This window comes from Podarcis gaigeae (genome assembly GCF_964106915.1).
Source record: "Podarcis gaigeae genome assembly, chromosome: 14".
Lineage (NCBI taxonomy): Eukaryota > Metazoa > Chordata > Lepidosauria > Squamata > Lacertidae > Podarcis > Podarcis gaigeae.
In genome coordinates, this window is record NC_139690.1 from 5,942,878 (window position 1) to 5,964,450 (window position 21,573).

The 21,573-nt window shown below is 50.8% G+C and overlaps 1 protein-coding gene across 1 annotated transcript in view; it reads left to right on the forward strand.

Annotated features, from left to right (window-relative positions):
- The first annotated feature begins 6,507 nt into the window (after nt 1–6,507).
- ALDH1A2 (aldehyde dehydrogenase 1 family member A2) overlaps nt 6,508–21,573 on the forward strand; it is a 70,257-nt gene continuing 55,191 nt past the window's right edge. The window contains exons 1-2 of the mRNA XM_083712730.1: nt 6,508–6,621; nt 7,124–7,298. Of these exons, the coding sequence (XP_083568856.1) occupies nt 7,182–7,298 (117 nt within the window). The 5' untranslated portion in view covers nt 6,508–6,621; nt 7,124–7,181. The remainder of the gene's footprint in view (nt 6,622–7,123; nt 7,299–21,573) is intronic.

Consider the following 21,573-nt stretch of genomic DNA (forward strand, 5'->3'; position numbering starts at 1 on the left):
ACAGGTCCTGAAGCTGAGGCTCCAAGACTTTGGCCACCTCATGAGAAGAGAAGACTCCCTGGAAAAGACCCTGATGTTGGGAAAGATGGAGGGCACAAGGAGAAGGGGACGACAGAGGACGAGATGGTTGGACAGTGTTATCAAACCAGCATGAGTTTGACCAAACTGCAGGAGGCAGTGGAAGATAGGAGTGCCTAACATGCTTTGGTCCATGGGGTCACGAAGAGTCGGACATGACTAAACAACTAAACAACAACAAAAGACAAAGCTGATCTTTCCATGCTGCCAAGAAGTGATCACCACTGCAGGCTCGCATTCACAGCCTTCCTGCCGTCTTTTGAACCAACTCACGTTTCTTAAAACCTTTCAGTGGCACTCCCATATGTGGGGCACTGTAGGACTCAAGCCTAGGTTACATGTGCCCCCCCCCCCGAGGGATAGCTGTCTCCCTTTGGCACACATTTTAACCCCCTAGTTTCTAGAGAGATTGGCCCCAGGCCAGCATCAACATGTTTGTTCAAGCACCGAAAGGAGTGTGGGTGGGTGTGGAGCAGTGTGTAATCTTGTGATAATCTGGAGGCTGACATTAGCTACTGGGCTACGTTCAAGGTGTTGGTTTTGGTGTATAAAGGCCCATACATCTTGGGTCCAGGATACCTGAAAGTTTGTCTCACCCTTAAAATATGCAGTTGATCACTGTGTCCTGCAGAGAACTACTTCTCAGGAGGTCCATTCTGCACAATCTAGGAATTGGCCCTTTAGTGCTGTGGCACCTGCCTTCTGGAATTACCACCCCTTGAGTATTAGACAACGTTGGTCTCTTTTCAGTAACTACTGAATACCTTCCTTTTCCAGCAAGCCTTTCAAGCTGAGATCTTTCCCAGTCTGCATCTGTGCTAGATTGTTTTAATGGCATTTTTGTATTGTTTTTATCAATTGGTTCCCACCCTGGGCTCCTTTGGGAGGAAGGGTGGGATATAGATTTAGTAATAATAATCTAGGGTGCACCTATTACCCCCCCCCCCACGTATTTCTTGGACTGGTGATTAAGAAGGTTTTCGAGCCTCTTGCTGGCATGTCTGGTTCCTTCTCTTTGGGTTTCCTTGGAGAAGGCCCTGCAAAGATTCAGAAGTTCGAACAGTGATTTGATTTGTCAAGATTTGTGCTGCAGAGCAATTCTCACACCTCCTCTGCAAAAGGTGAAACTGGCAGGATTTGAGGTCACCTCCTCTTCCCGCGAGGGACGCAGGTGGCGCTGTGGGTTAAAGCCTCAGCGCCTAGGACTTGCCGATCGAAAGGTCGGCGGTTCGAATCCCTGCGGCGGGGTGCGCTCCCGTTGCTCGGTCCCAGCGCCTGCCAACCTAGCAGTTCGAAAGCACCTCCGGGTGCAAGTAGATAAATAGGGACCGCTTACCAGCGGGAAGGTAAACGGCGTTTCCGTGTGCGGCTCTGGCTCTGGCTCTGGCCAGAGCAGCGATGTCACGCTGGCCACGTGACCCGGAAGTGTCTCCGGACAGCGCTGGCCCCTGGCCTCTTAAGTGAGATGGGCGCACAACCCCAGAGTCTGTCAAGACTGGCCCGTACGGGCAGGGGTACCTTTACCTTTACCTTTACCTCTTCCCGCGGCTGAGGCCAATCTCTGCAGGGTTCAGAGCAGCCTCGTCCTCCGCTGCCTATGAGCGTGTGTGCTGTCTCGAGTGAAGGAAGGCATCAACAGCCTCCCTCCTAACAGCATGGAGGCTCATGAAGTTTAATTGAGCAGATTTAATGTGCTCCTGCTGCTGACAGCTGGTCCTTCTTACAACGCCGGAGCTGCAGCTCCCTTTGGAACAAGAGAACATGAATTCTTGGAAGGAATGTTTCCGTTCGCAAAAGGTTGCTTACAAATGCCCCAAAACGTGTTCAAACATAGACTCTTTGGCCTAATCACATTTACTTTCTGCACTGATTTCTTCCTTCTCTTTGGGGCTACATGCTGAAGCAGGCAGATTTAAGAGCAGGCCCCACTGAACTCAGTAGGAGTTACTAAGGGAAACAGGACATAGGAATATGGGAAACTGTCAGAACATTGAGCCATCTAGTTCAGTATTGCCTACACGGACTGGCAGCAGTTGTTTAGGTTTAAGGCGGGGTCTCTCTCCCAGCTGGGATTGAACCTGGGACCTTCTGCAGGCAAAGCAGATGCTCTGCTACTGAGCTACAGCCCTTACTTCTGAGTAAGCATGCACAGGGTGTGGATCACTTCTTGCAAAATCTCTGCGGAGGGACCTAAAAGAATGAAAAGTGATTTTTTTAGTCCATCTCTGAGATCTTGCAACCTTTGTGCTTTGGCTACAATGCAATAAAAGGAGATGTCTGTGCTACTGCTTAAGTTTGCAAGCCAACCACAGAAGTATTAATTTGAAGCATGGTGCGGTGGGCGGCCTGGGAACTGTAGTTTGCTTAGAGGGCTGGGAATTCCAGCTCTGTGGGGGGTTAGACTTCGGGGTAGTCCCTGGATTCTTTGGGGGAAGTTTAAAAGCAAAACAAAAACCAAGCTTGATTACTTTTCTTTCAAAATGTTAAAAAAGAAAGGATACTATTACTATTACTATTACTATTACTATTACTATTACTATTACTATTACTATTCCCAGTGGAATAATAATAATAATAAATTTTATTTATATCCCGCCCTCCCCAGCCGAAGCCGGGCTCAGAGCAGCTAACAACAGTAAAAATAACACAGTTTACATAAAATCACGATCAATTAATTGAAATACATTCTAAAATCAATTCATTCTAAAATCAATGCAGAATCAAATTAATGGCAACCATTGGGCTAGAGTGCTATGAGGATTACAGAAGGAGGGGGTCAGACTGTGCCTTAGCCAAAGGCCTGGTGGAACAGCTCTGTCTTGCAGGCCCTGCAGAAAGATATCAAGTCCCACAGGGCCCTAGTCTCTTGGGACAGAGCGTTCCACCAGACTGGGGCCACGGCCGAAAAAGCCCTGGCTCTGGTTGAGGCCAGCCTAACCTCCCTGTGGCCTGGGATCTCCAAGATGTTTTTATTTGAAGACCGTAAGGTCCTCTGTAAATGGACGCGGGTGGCGCTGTGGGTTAAACCACAGAGCCTAGGACTTGACAATCAGAAGGTCAGCGGTTTGAATCCCCGCGACGGGGTGAGCACCCTGCTCCTGCCAACCTAGCAGTTCAAAAGCACAAAGTACAACTAGATAAATAGGTACCGCTCCGGCGGGAAGGTAAATGGCGTTTCCGTATGCTGCTCTGGTTCGCCAGAAGCGGCTTAGTCATGCTGGCCACATGACCCGGAAGCTGTACGCCGGCTCCCTCGGCCAATAAAGCGAGATGAGCGCCGCAACCCCAAAGTCGGTCATGACTGGACCTAATGGTCAGGGGTGCCTTTACTTTACCTTTAAGGTCCTCTGTGGGACATACCAGGAGAGGCGGTCCTAGGCCTTAAAGGGCTTTAAAGGTTAAAACCAGCACCTTAAACCTGATCCCGTACTCCACCGGGAGCCAGTGCAGAAGGAGCGGTGCTGGCTGTGGCAGTTCCCCGCGTGGCCAGCAGATGGAAGCAAACACACGGGAGATGCTGCATCCGCTGGGGAAGGTGATCTTGGGCTGGGCATCACCCCAGGCCCAGCCTGACGGACGCGGGTCGCGGAGGGGCAGTGGGCTGCCCTCCTGCCGCCATCCAAGCTGCACAAAAAGCAGCCGCGGGAGTGCCCTGTTGCGCCCAGCCAAGGCGGGCTTTCTGCACGAGCCCCGGAGCTATGAAATCAGACGCTGCAGGCGAGACCAGGGCTCTGGCCAGGTGCGGAGCGGGGAGCTAAGTCCAGGCGGAGTTGGGGCTGTCAAAGTAGCGCCCCCTGGTCGCCCCCCGCGCCCCTCCCGGCAGGAGTGGCTTCAGGGGCTCCTGCCTGGCCAGCAACCTGCCAGCAGAGCGGAGCCTTCCCTGCGCTTCTGGGGTCGCCCTGAGCTCAGCCAGCAGGCCCAGTGGTCGGAGGTGCTAGGCGTGGTGGGGGGCGCCCGCTCCGGGTCTCCCTCCCCGGACATCAGGTTGGGAGGCTGGTCCCACGCACATTGGCTCTCACTGCTTTCAAGAAAGCTTAGCAGGTGACTCTTGCGCGGATCATGAAACTTTATCTGCATCTAGAATGGATTTATGGACACACTGAGAAAGAGAGAGACACGCAGACAGACAGAGATCTAAAGCATCGGCCGCATCCGGAGCCCCCCCTCCTCGGGTCCCCGCGGCTGCCTTCGAGGATCGCAACGGGGCTTGCTTCCTTGGGGACCCGCAGAGGTCACGCGCATGGCCAGGGGTCTCGGGGTGACGCGCATGGCCGGGGTCCAGCAGCGCCTGAAACGGACAGAGCTGTCCAAGCCGGGATGGAGAGGGCCGCCCTTCCAAGTCCGGTCGCTTTCAAGTCCTAATTCTCCCCCCTCGACCAACTGGGCCGGAGGATCCGGCGGGGGTGCTGCTTCCCTCTGGATCGTGGCCCAAATGCCAAGCGCTGTGCTTGCCCCTGCCCCGCCTGGCCGCCCGAGCAGAGGAGGCAAAAGGGCTTCTCCCTGCGAACGTCTCTCCGGCGTCTCATACCAAGCGAGTTTTCCTGGCAAGCCTATTCCTTGCCAGGCCTACTCAGAGGAAGGACTGCAGGCATGGCCAAACTCGGCCCGCCAGATGTTTTGGGGCTACAACTCCCATCATCCCTAGCTAACAGGACCAGTGGTCAGGGATGATGGGAACTGTAGTCCCAAAACATCTGGCGGGCCGAGTTTGGCTATGCCTGACTCAATCCTCCCTCGCTGCCCGACCAGGGCCTTGCACGGATCCAGTGGCGTAGCGTGGGTTGTCAGCACCCGGGGCAAGGCAAGTAATTTGTGCCCCCTAACCCGTGGATTTGTGCCTCCTAACCCTAACCCCCAGATGTTGCGCCCGGTGCGGCCGCCCCCCCCCTGCACCCCCCACGCTACGCCACTGCACGGATCCACTGGATGATGGGAGCAGAACTGACGACCCCTGTCTTTTGTGGCTAACTGGACTCCTGACTTCTTAGTGGAGAGTTTCTCACTGCAACGCCATCCATTGAAAGCCCTCTTGCGCCTCTTTAAGAGTCTTGGCTCCCCTTTCAAAGAACCCTGGGAACTGTAGTTCGTTGAAGATTTAACAAGGCACCCTTCATAAACCACAACTCCCAGGGTTCTCTGGGGGCGGGGGGCAAGACTCCTAAAGTGGCCTGCAAGCCTGGGGTTATGTTGCGGGGTCAGGCTTTATGCAGCGGGTGGTCACGTCCTCAGTTAAGTTTTTTTATTGATTTACTTGATTTAGGGGGCCAGCTGCCCCCTGCTCGCCCCCGGGCACGCCCATGCCCACCAGTGTTTTACATGGATGGTGCCAGGTGCGATAGAGTGGAGATCTGGGGCCCTTGAGCCTTTTGGTCCCTTTGCGAAAGTCACCCAGCAATGAAAGGGTGGTGGTGGTCTTCGGGTGGCTCACTTGGGCCAAGGCTTAGAGTCACAAGGGAACGCGGGGCTTAAGTACAGGGGTTGCATTAGATGACCCCTGCCACCCCTTCCAATTCTATCAGTCTATGATCTGCGCCAGGTATCGGCCAATGAGCTCTACAAGCGAGACTCCTGCAGAAGAACTTCAAACCCACTTCCTTCCAAGGGCGCGCGCGCGGATGTGTCAGGATGAGTCCGTCCGACTCCTCGCTTTCTCCTGCCTGGCGATCAGAAGTCAGATTGAATGCGAAGATTGGGGTTCCCCCACCCCCACGTTCTCCGTGACGTTTCTCACTTTTGAAACTGAAATAAGTTTCCAATTAAAACAAGAACAAAAAAACCGATCTGCCAAACTCGGAATAAAACAGCCCCTCAGCAACAAAGGGTGGGTTTTTTTGGGGGGGGGGCGTTCTGCCCCTCTTTGGATCTTCTTCTGCAATCCCTGAACTGGTCTTCAAAGCAGGTGCTGTCAGTCACGCCTCAGCCCAGTCCCCTCTGGGAGGCATAGGAACCAAGGTCATTTCGGCGCCCCCAATAAAATATTTGAGGGGGCAGCCCCCCCAAAGTTTATGGGCATTGCCATTCAAATGGTGTGGGTGTGCGCCACGTTATGTGGGGTGGGGCTTACCTGGGGCCCCCAATATTTTATTCAAGTTGGCACGGCTCCTGTGAGGGGAACAGGGGTCTCTCAACAACTCTCAACACCCATAGCAAACTACAGTTCTCACGATCCTTGACTGTTCATTGTGGTATCAGAGCGCTTTAAATGAATAGTGTGGAGGCTGCCTGCGGCTGCTTCTCTGACCCGCCCCTCTGCCATCCATGGCTGAAGTGGCTTGGGGACACCCTGGCTTCCCCAGACCCTCGCATCGCTCCCACCTGGGCTGAGGCTCCGTGCCTGCGCCCCCAAGAGAGAGGGGGGCGGAGCGCGTTTCTGGGTCTGACATGTTTATGGCTCCTTTTCCTCCCTCCCTTGGCAGCGAGTTTCTAATTAGATTCCCAAATTCCTTCTGGGCTGCTGGAGGAGTGAGTCCCTTCTTCCCTCCTGGAGCCTCTGCCCAGAAAGCCCTCTCGTCGGATTTCCGCTGGGCTGCATCTAAGACCAAGGTGCTAATTCCTCTTTAATTATCCCAGGGAAACCCTCCGTAATTGCTTCTCTTCCCCCCGCCCCGCCAGCCTCGCCTTGGACCCTCTTCTCCCGCCTCTGCTTATCAGCAAAAGGGGGAAGAAGGATTCAGGCAAAGCCTCTTTCCCTGGTGAGCAAAGGGAGTTATCAGTTCCTGCTGGTGCCCAGTTGATGGGATGAAGCTCAAGGGGGGAGCGGGTGGCCGGACTTGACGGCCAGCCAGGGAGGACCTGTTGCCTCTCCTCGACGCCTCTGCAGGGCTTGGGGTGGAGAGGCTCTGGATGCTCCCATCCTCCTTGGAGGTCGTCCTGCCTCCTTGGCCCTGCCCTCCCGTCCAATAAGGAGAGGTTGCCTTGACACCTGCTTATATACCGAAGGCGGCAGCAGCCTCCAAATCTCCAGCGCTGGGTTGGGGGAAGAGGGGAGAAAATACACACATAAACACCCACACCCACACTCCCCTCTCTCCATACCTATTTCAAGCCACAGACTTAGGGAGACAGTCGCCCCGTCGGGCAAGGAGGAGAAGGCTCCCGAGACGATGACCTCCAGCAAAATCGAGATGCCAGGTGGGCTGAAGGCGGACCCGGCGGCTCTGATGGCTTCTCTGCATTTGCTCCCGTCTCCCACCCCCAACCTGGAGATCAAGCACACCAAGGTAAGTCACCTGTCTGCTCTTCCCTGCCAGAGGAGCACGGGCTTCTCTTTTTCTGAGCTGACTCAAAACCGCTTCCCTCGGACTTCTCTTCAAAGACACACAAACACAAAAGCCAGAAAGAGGTGCGTTTTCAGGTGCTGGATACCAGTAGATGGGTGGCTATATGTGAAAGAAAGTCCATAGGATAAGAAAAAATACCTTGCCCTTTCCAGTTTGCCTGGCATCATTTTAACTCTTGGGATCAGTTTGTCTTTCTTTCTGGGAAAAGGGTTTCTCCGCACAGACTTGAGCTCCTGAAGATTATTGGAGGGCGCGATTGTACAAATCTTGTTTTAGCCTATTGAAAGATGATGAGAATCATGTTCTGTTTTGCTGGTCTAAAAACTGGGGTCTTTCGCTCCTGGGACTCTTCCTTAACAATTCCTGCCGCAGATGTCACCAAGCCAAGTTGTTGTAACTTTGGAAGGAGGGAATCGTTTGCTGATTTCCTTCCTAGACAAATAACCATCTCGAATACAGGCAACTTGGCAAGAAAATTATTTGCTTATCCACATCACCAAGTGCCCAGGGTTGATGGCTTATTCTGCGGGCTAAGGTGTGCAGAGCTTTCCTATATTACAGTTGATACAGATCTGCAAGGTTTTTAGCATATGTGTGTTCGAAGACAGTTATTCCAAAACGCAATTTCGACAGGAAGTGTGATGCCTTTGGTCCGTCTTCTGGTTGTGAATGCCTGTTTGTATTATGATCCCGTGGGATGCAAGGCCATTTGCACAAGCCCCACTGAGGTTAAAGGGGAATTGCGCGAGAGCGCGAGAGCGTGCAACTCAGCGAGCAGTCATTGCAGGAGAATTCGGGCATGGATCAGGTCCCAAGCGCGGACATTCTTCATCCTTTGAAAGGGACATTAGACGCTTCAGGCTTGTAAAAAGGCGGCACTTCTATTTAAAGCCAATATTGTCCTGAAGGTCACGCAATGCCGATCAACAAGAAACCTCATTGATGCAAACATACATGATAAATGTTTGTTAAAGATGCATTCTGTTCCCAGAATGTTTCATCACGAATGTGTTCTATTCCCAAATTTCATCATGAATTTGCTGCTGCTCCCTGTTTTTTTCTTAAATCCGAAATACAATAGCCACATAAGGACTTGCTGATCATTCGAATAAACCACCTATTTTCAAATAAAAATAAAATAAATGTGAGTCTCGAATGCCTTGTGCCGGTTCACTTACCTGGCACTTAACTGCTCTTAACAATGTAAAGGATTATTTGTCTATAGTGCTAGGATTACTGGGGGGTGCGATCCAGTCAAATTAAGCACTTTCAAGCCTCATTGATTTCAGTGGGAGATAATGAAGCCCGTCGCTGACTCTTCCCGTTGAAATCAAAGGAATGTGCAGAAGCGTAGCTGGTTCGTAATCACAATACTCGTGGTTTTATGCGCAGAGGCTGCAATCCTACATACACTTCCGAGTACGGGGTAAGCCCCATTGAGCTCAATGGAACTTACTTCTGAGTAAAAAAAAAATACTGTATGAATTTTGCTGTAACAATCTATAGCTAAGCATCTTTACATCTATTCTGATGTCTCATCATCTTGCTTAGTTCTCTCCAGCTGAAATCAGTGAGATCTAATAGCGCTTAACTTGGGCTGGATCCTACCACAGTCTTGATATTATTTATAAAAAGAGAAAGAAAAGTGATCTAGATTAAATATGGATATGTAGAAATATAGAAAAAAAAAGAATCTGTCTCACGGCAGCTTGTTTCAGTAGCATACAATTAGTCCCAAAATATTTTTGGGTCACATCGTCGCCTCGGTATGCACCGAACGCGGGAGAGACCAGAGCAGATTCTTGAGGACCAGAAACTTGCGCCCCAAGTAGAAGCGGGGGTGACGACGGGCTGGGATTAAGGAGGCACAAGGATGGGACAGGAACTTCCCTCACACGACCCAAAATTCATGTTGATCTGATGTATTGAGTGGCTGTGGCACTCGTAAAAATACTTTACCTGCGTGGAACTGTGTTACTCTGCAAAAATCCATGCACAATGATGGTGTATATCAGTAGTAAGTCCTTGTTGTTTTTTATCCCATATTCCTATAAAAATTACAGTGCATCGAGAAATGGAAATAAAAGGTTGCCTTTGCAATTGCAAATGAAAATATGGTGTGTGTGAGAGAGGGGGGGGATCTTAGTTTCGTACACCCGTCTCTGTTTTTCTCGCTCCGTTTTTCTCCGGTCTCTCTCCCCCACTGCCGCCCCCTCTCTCGGCAGGCCAGGCAAGTGATTTATTGCTAATTGAAGCCTTTAATTGGGTGTCGTGGCTCTGGCCAGACTTTTATCCAGGATCCACTTTCCCACTTATTGCAAAGAAAAACAAGGAGATAGAAAATGACGGCTCTGCGCTGGATTCTCTCAGCCGGTGGGGTCACTTTTATGTCTCTCTCAAGTGACAACTCCTGTAAACAAAAGGGAACAAATCGCCTCCAGAAGGGGAAGGGGAGGGGGGGGGGAATCACTTGTAACCTCGAGCATCTCAAAAGTTATAGCAGCGCCCATTCTCTCCGGCTGCTCCGCCTCCCTTTTCTTCTGGGCTGTTCCTTGAGCGCCCAGCGGGATTTCCTTCTCTTGCCTGGAATTCGGCGCAACCGTTCCAGTTTGCGGATGCTGCGCGGCTCTTGCGATCCTGAGTCTCGGTGGAAAGGCCGCCGCAGTTGTGTCTGTGACTTGCATGCAGAGGCGGGACGAGGGGGGACACTTTCGGCGTGAGATTTCGAGCCTCGTTTAAGAGTTGCGGAGACCTGTCCCCCTGGGGCGCACAATCCACTGGGAAGTTCTCCTGCACGCAAGCCTGGAAATGAGTGAGAGTTGCGCAAGAGTGGTGCTGTGCCCCCGCGCACCTCTGTCATTTCAGGGGGGCTTGCCCGGGAGAAAGGGGTTGGCGGAAAGCATTCTGGGTTCATTAGTGGGAGGGGGGCTGGTTGTTTGTTTGTTTTGCTCCTGGGGTACCCAGATGCATTATAGACTGACCCCATCACTGAATGGGGTGATGTTGCTCAATGGAAGCCCTTAAACACATTAAACTATTGCAAGCATGCTCAGATGAGCGCTGAGTGCAGGGTGAGGGGAGGGCCAAAGGTGGACCAACAACCACAGAAGGAGCATGATGTATCCTTCACCAGAGACACTCCTTCACCCAGAGTAGTAAGACTTCTACACCCTACCAGACATAGGTAAAGGTAAAGGGACCCCTGACCATTAGGTCCTGTCGTGGCCGACTCTGGGGTTGCGGCGCTCATCTCGCTTTATTGGCCGAGGGAGCCGGTGCACAGCTTCCGGGTCATGTGGCCAGCAGGACTAAGTCGCTTCTGGCGAGCCAGAGCAGCGCACAGAAATGCCGTTTACCTTCCCGCCGGAGCGGTACCTATTTATCTACTTGCACTTTGACGTGCTTTCGAACTGCTAAGTTGGCAGGAGCAGGGACCAAGCAACGGGAGCTCACCCCGTTGTGGGGATTCAAACTGCTGACCTTCCGATCAGCAAGTCCTAGGCTCTGTGGTTTAACCCACAGCGCCACCCGCATCCAGACATAAGACTTCTTTAAAAACAAAGCCTGATTGGAATCAGAAAATAAGAGTTGAAGGTTAGAATCAGATGGTGGCTGAGTGTGTTGAAGAAGCTCTTGACTTCTGAGGGTGACTGGCAAAGAAGCAATTCCAGTCAGGTGGGGACTGGCCAAGGACAGACTAAAATTTGTAGGGCTGTTTCCCACTAGCCACACTGGACCAGCCTCCACCAGGAACAGAGCTCCTCAATGTTTCTCAAATCTGGGTGTCGAGCTGTACCTGGACTACAACTTCCATCATCCCAAGCTAGCAGGAACAGTGGTCAGGGATGATGGGAGTTGTAGTCCAACAACAGCTGTCAATGGCCCTCCAGATGTTGCTGGACTACAGTCCCTGGTCATTGGCCTGGCTGATGGGATGGGAGTTGGAGTCCAGTCACATCTGGAGGGCCACAGGTTCTCCATCTGTGCAGCAGCCACCTGTACTAGCAACCTTTGCTGCTTCTTGTGACAGCAAGCTTCATGTGCTAATTCTGCATTGTGTGTGATGAAGAGGCAACTCCTTCTTTCATCTGTTAAAAATACAGGGAAGGCTGGTGCATCTGGCCATCAGAGGAGATGCATGAATTCGCCTCCAGATGCTCAGGAACTGAATGTGGAGGCAGCTTGCCTTTGTGTGTTTCCTTGTAACATCCGAAGCCACCCTGCGCAGTCTGAGATGGGGTGCAGGGTGTAGGGAAAGGTTCAGGAAATATTTTGCTAGATCTACAAGCTGTTTACATTGCTGAGAGGTCTGCATTAAATAAATCCAGCATGTTAAATTGTGCAGTGAAAGACAGCAATATTCACTGAGTGACTCATAAATCTTTCAAACATCAGGAGGTGGACCAGTTTGTTGGGAGAATTGTTGGCTGATGCTGGAGGCTCGGAAGCACCAGGGTGTATTGCAAAGGCTGCTTGCTTGTGTATCACAGCTGCACATTCTTCCTCTTGTGTGTAGCTTGAACCGTTATCCTTTAGGGGAAATACCATAATGAAAAATGAAATTTACCTGGACAAGGGCATTTTAACAGAAGCTCAATCCAAGTAATGCAGAGATGTTGACAGTGAGCGGGTTGATTGCCTACTCCAGAGGGGCTTGTGTGCATCACTCTATTCCATGGGTCAGCAAACTAAGGTCCGTGGGCCGGATCAGGCCCAATTGCCTTCTGGATCCGGCGGACAGTCCCGGAAATCGCTGTGTGGATCGCCAGCAAGCGTGTTCTTTCCCTCTCCCTTACACATTGGTGCCAGTGCCTCCTCCCTCCCTCCCTCCTCCTGGCTTCTCCTTGCCCTGCCTAGAGGAGGAAGGGGGCTGGGCTTTGTTGGTGCCAACAGCAGCAATGCTCAAGCGGCCGCCATTTTAAGCAGCCCCTCTCTGGAGCCCTTCCGTGCGCTGCTCATTGTCCCTCCACCACCAGCCCCTGACGCTCGCAAGACACAGGTAACAGCCACCAGGGCTCATGGTGGTCTTGCATCATCCCCCCCCCCAATATAGTCCGGCCCCCCACAAGGTCTGAGGGACAGTGGACCAGCCCCCTGCTGAAAAAGTTTGCTGACCCCTGCTCTGTTCCTTAAGGGGCAGCTAAGGGATGTTGGGAGAATCCTCTTGGACTCTCTGGTGTTGGGGGGGGGGAGGCAACTCTGCACCACATTGTGCTCCTTGTCAATATTCTTACTTGCTTCACTTGGGGGCTTGTAACTGGACACATTTCCTTAGAAGCAAATCCCAAGGATCTCGCTTCCATGCAGGTGTGCTTAAGGTTAGGATACTAGGGCGTGTGTGTGCTCACATTCAAAGAAATAAGAAAGAATGAGTTACTTCCAAGTAATGCCTTGAAGCTTATGATACTAGCAGAAAGAGATTCAGGTGTAGGATCATGGGAACCAACTCCTAGAGGTCAAGGTTCCTTTACCCACCCATAAAATATTTGAGGGGGCTTCCCCCCCCCACTTGATGGCCATTGCCCTCCAAATGGTGTGTGCACGCTGCGCCTCGTGATCAATTATGTGGGGCAGGGCTTACCTGCCCTCCCCAGATTTTATTCAAGTTGGCACCCCTGTGTAAGGTTGTGGGGAATTGGGGATGCACTATACTCAGGCCCGACCTCACGAAAGAGCCAGTTGCTTGAGGAAGCAGTGATCTTCTGCAGCTCGAGGTCTTTTGCAGTGCTGCTGAAGGGGCACAACTCTGCGATTCCTTGTAGTTGTGCATGAACCAGGAGTTCCAAAGTATTCCTGGGACTGATTTGGGGTTTTCCCCAAGGCTGGGTGGTTCATCCCTACTGGACCATGAAGATGACTGAGGAGGATAGAAGCATACCTACCTGTCCCAGGAGATTCCCTCCGCTTACTTTGAACTCCACTTTTGGATAGAAGCCAGCCTCATTTTAATCATCCTAAAGAGCAAGCTGTCTCTTAAATATTGAGACATTCATGGAGGATTCATCTAAGTGGTGACTATCCAGGATTGTTCTGTGCAGGCTCCACATTCAAAGGCAGTCTAACACTGAATATGGGTTTTGGGAGAATGACATTGAGAGAAGTGACATCCTCACACTCTGCTTCTGGACTTCCTGGAGGTATCTGGTTGGCCCCCTGGGGGAAGTAAGGGCCTTGAACTAGATGGACCTTCAGTGACACCCAGCACCAGCCAGGCTCCTCTGATGTTCTTATGATCCTCCCAAACCATGTAAAATGACAACCATGTGCTTTGGAGGAATTTAAAATTAAAATGAATAGAATTTTTAAAAAAACATTTTTATTTTTTGCAGGAAACAAATTCTGTTTGACACAGATTTTGCAGGCCCAGCTTTAGGCAGCCTTTTAGAAGTGGCTTATCTCTCAGGAGACTTAGCACATGTATTCTGAAAAGTGACATAAAGAACCATCACATTGTCCTGCCAATTGGCTATGTCCCCGGGATGGAGAAGCAAGACGCGAGAGGTGTGGCGACTGCATCCTTTTTTGCCTCTGTTTAGAGTTGTGTCCCCCTGCTTGTTGGGCCTGGGAGAGCTCTGTGGTTAAACCCTCAGATAAACAGCTCGGTAGGAAGACAAAGTGGTGTTATGAATGGAAGACAAGGCTGTTGATACACCCGTCGGCCTCTGTGCAGGAAGGGAGATGCACCAGCCACAATCTCCTCCTTTCTGTCTTGCTTCCAGCTGTATAAACTCCATATAAACACTTTGGGGGGAGCTGGCAGGATTGTAAGCACAAACCAGTGGTCAAATGGGCTGGTGTGGTCTGCAGTGTAGGCAGAAAGTCTGAGGGGAGGGGGGAGATGGGAGTGTGGGGTGTCCCCTTCTCCCCTCCCCTGTCAAAGTGTGTGCTAAGTTGCAATGTCAAGGTGTTGATGGCTTTGCCCAAGCTCAAGGTACCCCTGAGATACAATTACTCCTAGGCTGCAATCCTACATTTACCTGGGAGTAAGCCCCATTGAACACAATGGGACTTTCTTCCAAGAAAACAGGCACGGGACAGTCGTTCAGAAGTGACAGGTCAGCTTTCTTCACTATGGTGTCCCTTCAGATGTTTTGGACCCAGAACTACGTTCTACTTCCACTGCTGGAGACCATAATGCTTCTGAATGTTACTTGCTGGAAACTGCAGGAAGGAGTTGTTGTGGTGGTGCTCTGATCCTGGTGGGCTTTGTATGGCCATTGACTGGCCACTGTGAGAACAGGACGCTGGGCTAGATGGGGCACCAACATGACCAGCAAGACAATTCTTACATGAACCTGTGGCTTCTGCCTCTGCTTCTCGTAATGCTGGGCTGAAGCAGTCCTACCTGAAGACAAAGCCTGGGTGCTCTTAAGGGCGGCTGAGTGAATGAGGGTTGCATCCCATTCCTCACAGAATGAGGAAAGAATGGGTAGAGAGGGATTTTTATCCCCCACAATTCATAGTCCCCCAGTGCCACTGATGGAGAGTAGATTGATGGAGAAAGAAGTTCTTCACACAAGACAATGTATCATTCATTGATGGATCTCACTGTGAACTTAGGCAAATTCACAGAAGAAGGGGAGAAGGCCATCAGCGGCTGCTTGTCAGGAGACGGCACTATCAGAGGCCACATGCTATGAAATACGGTGTCTGTGTTACTGGCAGGAGAGAGCCATGGAAGGAGAGCTATTTGTCTTCATACCCTGTCGGTGGACTTCCTGGAGGCTTCTTGCTGTTGGGTGGTGGAATGGGTGAACCTTTGATCTGATCCAGCATTGGTTCTTCTGGTGCTCTTCCAAAAAAAGTCCATTTATACCCGTTCCCCTCCTCTCTGCTGACAGGGCCTGATGGGAGTCAGAGCATCTGCCCTGGTTTGTTTTCACAAAGGTTGGCATTTGTTCTGGTTTGTTTGTGAGATGGTTGTACAGTGCTGCATCAGACAGTTGTTATCCCACACACTTCATTTCCCCATCACTTTCCTTACCGCAAGTAGTCTATGGAGGGTGTGTGGTTGTTGTTTTGGAAGCAGATCTGTTGTGGCAGAACTCCAAACTCACTCTAGTTGTACCACCTGAATTTGCCAGCAGGGGCCTGAGCCCCATCTCGAAAACCCAGAAATGCCCTTGGTGTGCAAAACCACTGCTGAGGGTGAGTCCCCACACAAACGATGCTCTGAGCGATGCCAGAATACTGTAGGGCTGCTCTTGACGGTACACTTTGCAGCTGAATGTTTTGGCCATTCAAGGTGGCTTTTAAAGTTAGTATGAAGTGTGTTTTACGTTGTTTTTTGTTTTAAAAAGCCCATCCCTACCCTCTGCCTTTAAGCATCCTTTAAGCTGTGTTAGTTCTGGCTCACCACTGCAATTTCTTCCTCTCTTCCTCTTTCTCTCTCTGAGTGCGGTTGCGGGTATCAGCTTTTGTTCAAAGAGCCCATTTGAGATTCCTGCATCTCCCTACACAACCCCACTGTTTCTGTCCTATATTTGGCTTCAGAAATACCCCCTGAAAGGGCCCTGGAGGTGGGGAAGGGGGAGAGGCACCTCCGTTCCCTCCCGCTTTCCTGCTGATTCTATGGACTCCAATTTCCGAACTCCTTGCAGGGAGTTTCAAATGTACTTCCTTTTTAAATTAAACCCACCCTCTTGCATCCTCGCACGGCACCCCAGGGTGCAGTAAGTCAAGCGCATCGTGTTCTGCCAGCCCGGCTGCAAGAAGGCTGACATTCTAACATGTTGGCAGTTAACTCACACACACAAATACACGCCTGCGATAGCTGCTTGAATCACCAGCCTTTGACAAGAATGTTTTGCATCACACAGGATGCCTTTTAATTGCCTTTATTTCCAGCAAATTAACATGGGGGGGGGGAGGCACGTGGAATTACTACTAAGCTTATTTTTCTCATGAGCAATAAATATCAGGCATGTGCTTACATTTATAGTTTCCTCAGGATATTAATGACTTCCATGCGCCTAGACCTTGCAAGGAATCTCTTCTCCCTTCCTTCCATTTGTATGCAATCATTGGAGGCAGGGCCTCTCCAGGGGTTGTGAGGCCTGGGGGTTGAAAGAGGGTTTCCAGGGCCACCGCCAAGTTCCCTTCCCAGAGGCCCCGATCCCTCAAATCCATCTCCAGCCTTTCAGGCCTGTTCTGCACCTTGAACCCTGTTCCTCACCTGCAGCAGCTGCAGAGCTGTGGCTCCTCAGTGTCCCACCAGTGGTTCTACAGCAGAGGGGACTTTTTTTTGAAGAGAAAGCCCCCTCCCCCTGGGAACAAGGGGGTCACCAGCTATTTGGGGTTTTTCAATAGTTTTTTTATTTATTGCCTTTCTATACCTCTCTTCTTCCCAGGATCATAAAAAGGTAAAGGGACCCCTGACCATTAGGTCCAGTCGTGGCCGACTCTGGGGTTGTGGCGCTCATCTCGCTTTATTGGCCAAGGGAGCCGGCGTACAGCTTGCGGGTCATGTGGCCAGTATGACTAAGCCGCTTCTGGCAAACCAGAGCAGCACACGGAAACTCCGTTTACCTTCCCGTCGGAGCTGTACCTATTTATCTACTTGCACTTTGACGTGCTTTCGAACTGCTAGGTTGGCAGGAGCAGGGACCAAGCAACGGGAGCTCACCCCGTTGCGGGGATTCGAACCACTGACCTTCTGATCGGCAAGCCCTAGGCTCTGTGGTTTAACCCACAGTGCCACCCGCGTCCCTCCCAGGATCATAGGCCAGGCCTTTTCCAGGGTAGCATTGTGGGATATTGTTCCTGCTGGTCGGTTTTTAACTTTGTATCTTGTTTGTTACTCTTTTTTGGTACAATTCCACAATACAGTGGAACCTCGGTTGTCAAACGTAATCGTTTTGGAAGACCGTTTTACTTCCGAAAAGTTTGACAACCAAGGCGCAAAGGGATGTTGGCAATTTCAATGGTGAAAATTGAGAAACACATCTCAGAAGCCATTCGACTTCTGAGGCATGTTCGAAAATGGAAGCATTCGCTTTTGCGTTTTCGGTGTTCGGCTTCTGAAATGTTTGGCTTCTGAGATGTTTGAAAACTGAGTTTCCACTGTATTTTCAAATGATGGTGTTTATCGGTTCTTTAATTCTTCACCAGGTAAGGACACAGAAACAAGTTCTTGCCCTCTGCCCCCCCTTGCTCTCTGCTTTGCTTCAGCCTTTCTTGGCCTTGGGGGGAACCTGCATATTTTGTCTTGTGGAACAAAGAGTAGCAGCAGGGGGACAAATATTTTTATTAGGAAAATGAAACAGGAAGAGAGGAAGGGTTAACATACAGACTTTGCTGCTACCACACCAATGTCTTGATCCAATTCTGGGGACAGAATTGTATCTCTGCAGCTGCTACTGACTTTTTTTGTTTCGTTTTTTGGAGTGGGGAAAACCTTGACTTTAGCAATCTCTTCTCCCATGGCCAGTTGTTCCTTGAGATATTCTGTACACCAGCTTTCTCCATCCTGTTGGTGCTCTCCAGATGTTTTGAATAACTGGCTGATGGGAGTCCAAAATCTCTGGAGGGCCCCAGGTTGGGGAAGGATGCTCTAAATTTAAAATAATGCCTTCAGAGGGAGGGGTTCCCTTCTGCAGTTACCTGTCTGACTCCCTTGTGGTGGCTTCTCTAAGGTCTCCACATTTCAGATGCCACCAGGGCAGATCTGGAAGCCTATAGCCGTCCAGGAAAGGGTTCAGATTTGACAGCCAGAGGCCTATTTGCTTTGCAGAGAGTTCTTGATGCAGACATTCCTGGTGGAGAGAAATGGCGGAATTCCTCCCCCAGCCATTCCTGTCCTCCCTACATAGTTTATTGCCAGGCGTAATGGGATGCCATGGAATTGTCTCCATCCACTGCCTTTCAGGAGAACTCTCTCCCTCTTCCTTTCTCTCCCTCTTCCCCCCTCTCTCTCTCTGTTTTTTTCTGGTGTGAAACAATCCAGATCACTCTTTTCCATGCTTTCAAGCTCCCCTCATTCGTTTGTGGGCACTTGCTCTTATTTCTTTTCTTTTCTCTTTGTAATAATGGTTGAAATTCTAATCATGGAAGAGGTGATCATATGGGGAACAATTAGGAAAGGAACTGAGAATAAAACAGCATTGTCTCATAATGCCTTCTTTAAAAAGGAAATCTCTGGTGCTGCTGCATTTTGAATAGCAGGCACAGTTTTGGTCGCCCCGTCTGAAGAAAATAATATAAGAAGAGTCTGCTGGATGAGGCCAGCTGCATGCCTGCCATTCTGGGAAGCCCACAAGCAGGATCTGAGCACAACAGCGCCGTCTCCCCTTGTGGGTTCCAGCAACTGGCATTCGGAAGCATTGCTGCCTGTGACCATGGAGGCAGAGCAGAGCCATCATGACTAGTATAAACATTAACCACCATGATTGGGTCCGATGTGTTTTTAAAGCCATCCCAGTTGTCGGCATCACTGTCCCTCCGGAAGCAAGTTCCATAGTTTAACCGTGCAGTATGTGGAAAGAATGGGACACAGGTGGCGCTGTGGGTTAAACCACAGAGCCTAGGGCTTGCTGATCAGAAGGTTGGCGGTTCAAATCCTCGATGCGGGGTGAGTTCCCGTCAACCTAGCAGTTCGAAAGAACATCAAAGCACGTCAAACTGCAAGTAGATAAATAGGTACTGCTCCGGCGGGAAGGTAAATGGCGTTTACGTGCGCTGCTCTGGTCCGCCAGAAGCGGCTTAGTCATACTGGCCACATGACCTGGAAGCTGTATGCCGGCTCCCTCGGCCGATAAAGCGAGATGAGCGCCGCAACCCCAGAGTCGGCCACGACTGGACCTAATAGCCAGGGGTCCCTTTACCTTTACATTATGTGGAAAGAAGTCCTGTCTTTTAACTGTCCTGAATCTTCCGACATTCAGCTCCATTGAATGTCCCCAAATCCTAGTATTATGAGAGAAGGAGAAAAACATTTCTCTATCCTCTTTCTCCATCCCATGCAGAAGTTTATAAACTTCTATCATGTTGCCTCTCACTCACCTTTTCTCTAAATGAAAAAGTCCCAAGTGACGCAACCTTTCTTCATGGGGGGGGGGTGTTGCTCCTTTCCCTTGATCACGTGGGTTGCCCTTTTCTGAAGCTTTTTGCCAGGAAGGCCCTGGCCTGTAGGGGGCATCAAAGAACCAGCTCACAGGCCCCATGCTTTGAAGATGCTGCTGTCCAGAGCTTCCCTATGTCCCCTGCCAGGGCTGAGCCAGTGGCTCCGAAGAATGTCTTTACAACATGAGCAGTAGTGCGTAGGCATTGGGGAAGCATTGCAGTGCAACTAATAAAGCAGGGAAATCCACCAACTGTGCAGTATTGCTGTGTCAAGAACATGGTGCGCAATGCATGCACTGCAATAAAGCACAAGTCTCGAGGGCCACCTAATCACAGTGCAAGGAGGACCCACTTCTGCCAAGCAGAAGACTTGGGTGTGAATCATGACGGGGACACATGGTGGTCAAGAGAACAGTTCCCTGCCTGCCCCATTAAGCTCACAACCTAAAATTTGATAATGAAGAAGTTTTGTTGTGTTGTGTTTCATGATGGGCGTAAAGCCGAATAAACATTTTGAGTTGAGTTGGAGGAAGTGGTCTGGCGGAGTACCAATGTAGGCAGGGGGAGGGGAAGGGTGCTTTTTCAGTGGCCTGATGCAGAGAAACTTGGGGGAATGGCCTGGCTCCACTTCCTGGGCCTTCCAAACCCTCCTGCTGATTTGAAGCCTTTGTGTGGCCTTTTGGTGCCATGTTTCCAAGCTCCCGGTTGCTACCAAAGAGCACAGCTCAGCTTTTCCAGTTGGGGGGTCCAGGACTTTTTGAGGCACCCCAGACAATTGCAAGCTCTTGGAGAGGCTGCCTCATGGAAGGGAGCAAAAGCATCTCAGAGAGAGAGAAGCCAAAAGGTTGTTTCTGCTGGGGGCCACCCTGCTGTGCAGCTGCTACCCCCGGGGAGGACGCTCCTGGCGGCAGAGGCCAGCCATGGCAAGATCCTGGGCCCAGCCTCTTGGACAGGGGAGGCAGCTGTGGAGGGAAAGCAGAGAGCAAAGGCAGGCGTTTGAGCCCCCTCGGCTCATCCCGCCCCCATCTGGATGTCTGCTGCATTCTTTCTCAGGGCGGGGAAGTGTGAGCCTTTCCCCTCTGGCTGGAACTCCAGAGGCCGATATAGCCTGCTACTCTCAGGAAACACAGCAGGGTCCAGGTGCACAGCTTAATTGGAAGCGGGACTTGATCCTCTGGGGCTCAGCTGCTGGACACCTAAAGCGGCAAGGGACAGTAAAAGCACTCTGGGCATGCGTCAAGTGCTTTTGCATCAGCTCCAAGGAAAGGCTGCCACATGTTTTAAGAAAGGGGCTTTTCAGTTTGGGCAGCACGTCCTGCAAACAAGCTTCATGAGTGGTTGTTTTGGGGTGTTGGGGAGCCTTTTCCTATACAGCTCTTGAACTCTGATGCAGCTCAATAGGCTAAGGCATGAAGGACCCATTTCCAAATACAGCTGCTGGCTCTCTCTCCCACTTTGTTCTGGACCAGCCACAGAGACGGGATCAGAGCCAAGTGATTTCAGCCCAGCAGGCAGAAGGGCAACCCTTTCCAGTCCGTTCCTTTGTGGGCAAATGTTTTGGGCTGTGTGTCCAAGTTTGGCCCACAGACCTGAGGCTGCCCACTCCTGCTGTAGAGAACACAGGGCTAGATCCATCCCAGTCTAAGGCAGCTTCCTGTGTTCCTACAAAATGAAGCAAAGTATCATCTTCGTTGTGGTCGAAAAGTGCCTCAGTATCGCTTTCCATGTTGGCTTTGGGGTGAATGAAAGGAAGAAACTCTTGCGGTCTGATGTTTGGCCACCTATTAGTAAATAGTTACAGTATGCTTCACCAAAACATTGCCAGTGATGGCTGCCAAGTTATGACAGGGCCATGCTGTGAAGCTTCAGTTGCAGATTTGACACTATCAGACGAGGGCTCAATAGAGATTGGGAGTGGCTCACTCATCGTTACCGAGAGGAACGTTTCCTCCTCTAGTGTTTATGTACAACTTGCTTTGCCAATTCATTACCAGTCAAGAGAGACTTGCACCCACTCAGACTGGATTTTCAACCCTTTTGAGTAGATCATGTTTGCATTAGCACTTTGCACAGTTCTAGAACAGTCCCCCCCCCCCAACTGAAACACTCCAAATGTTGCACCTTCCCTTTGTAGGGCGTTTCATCCCTTTGACCA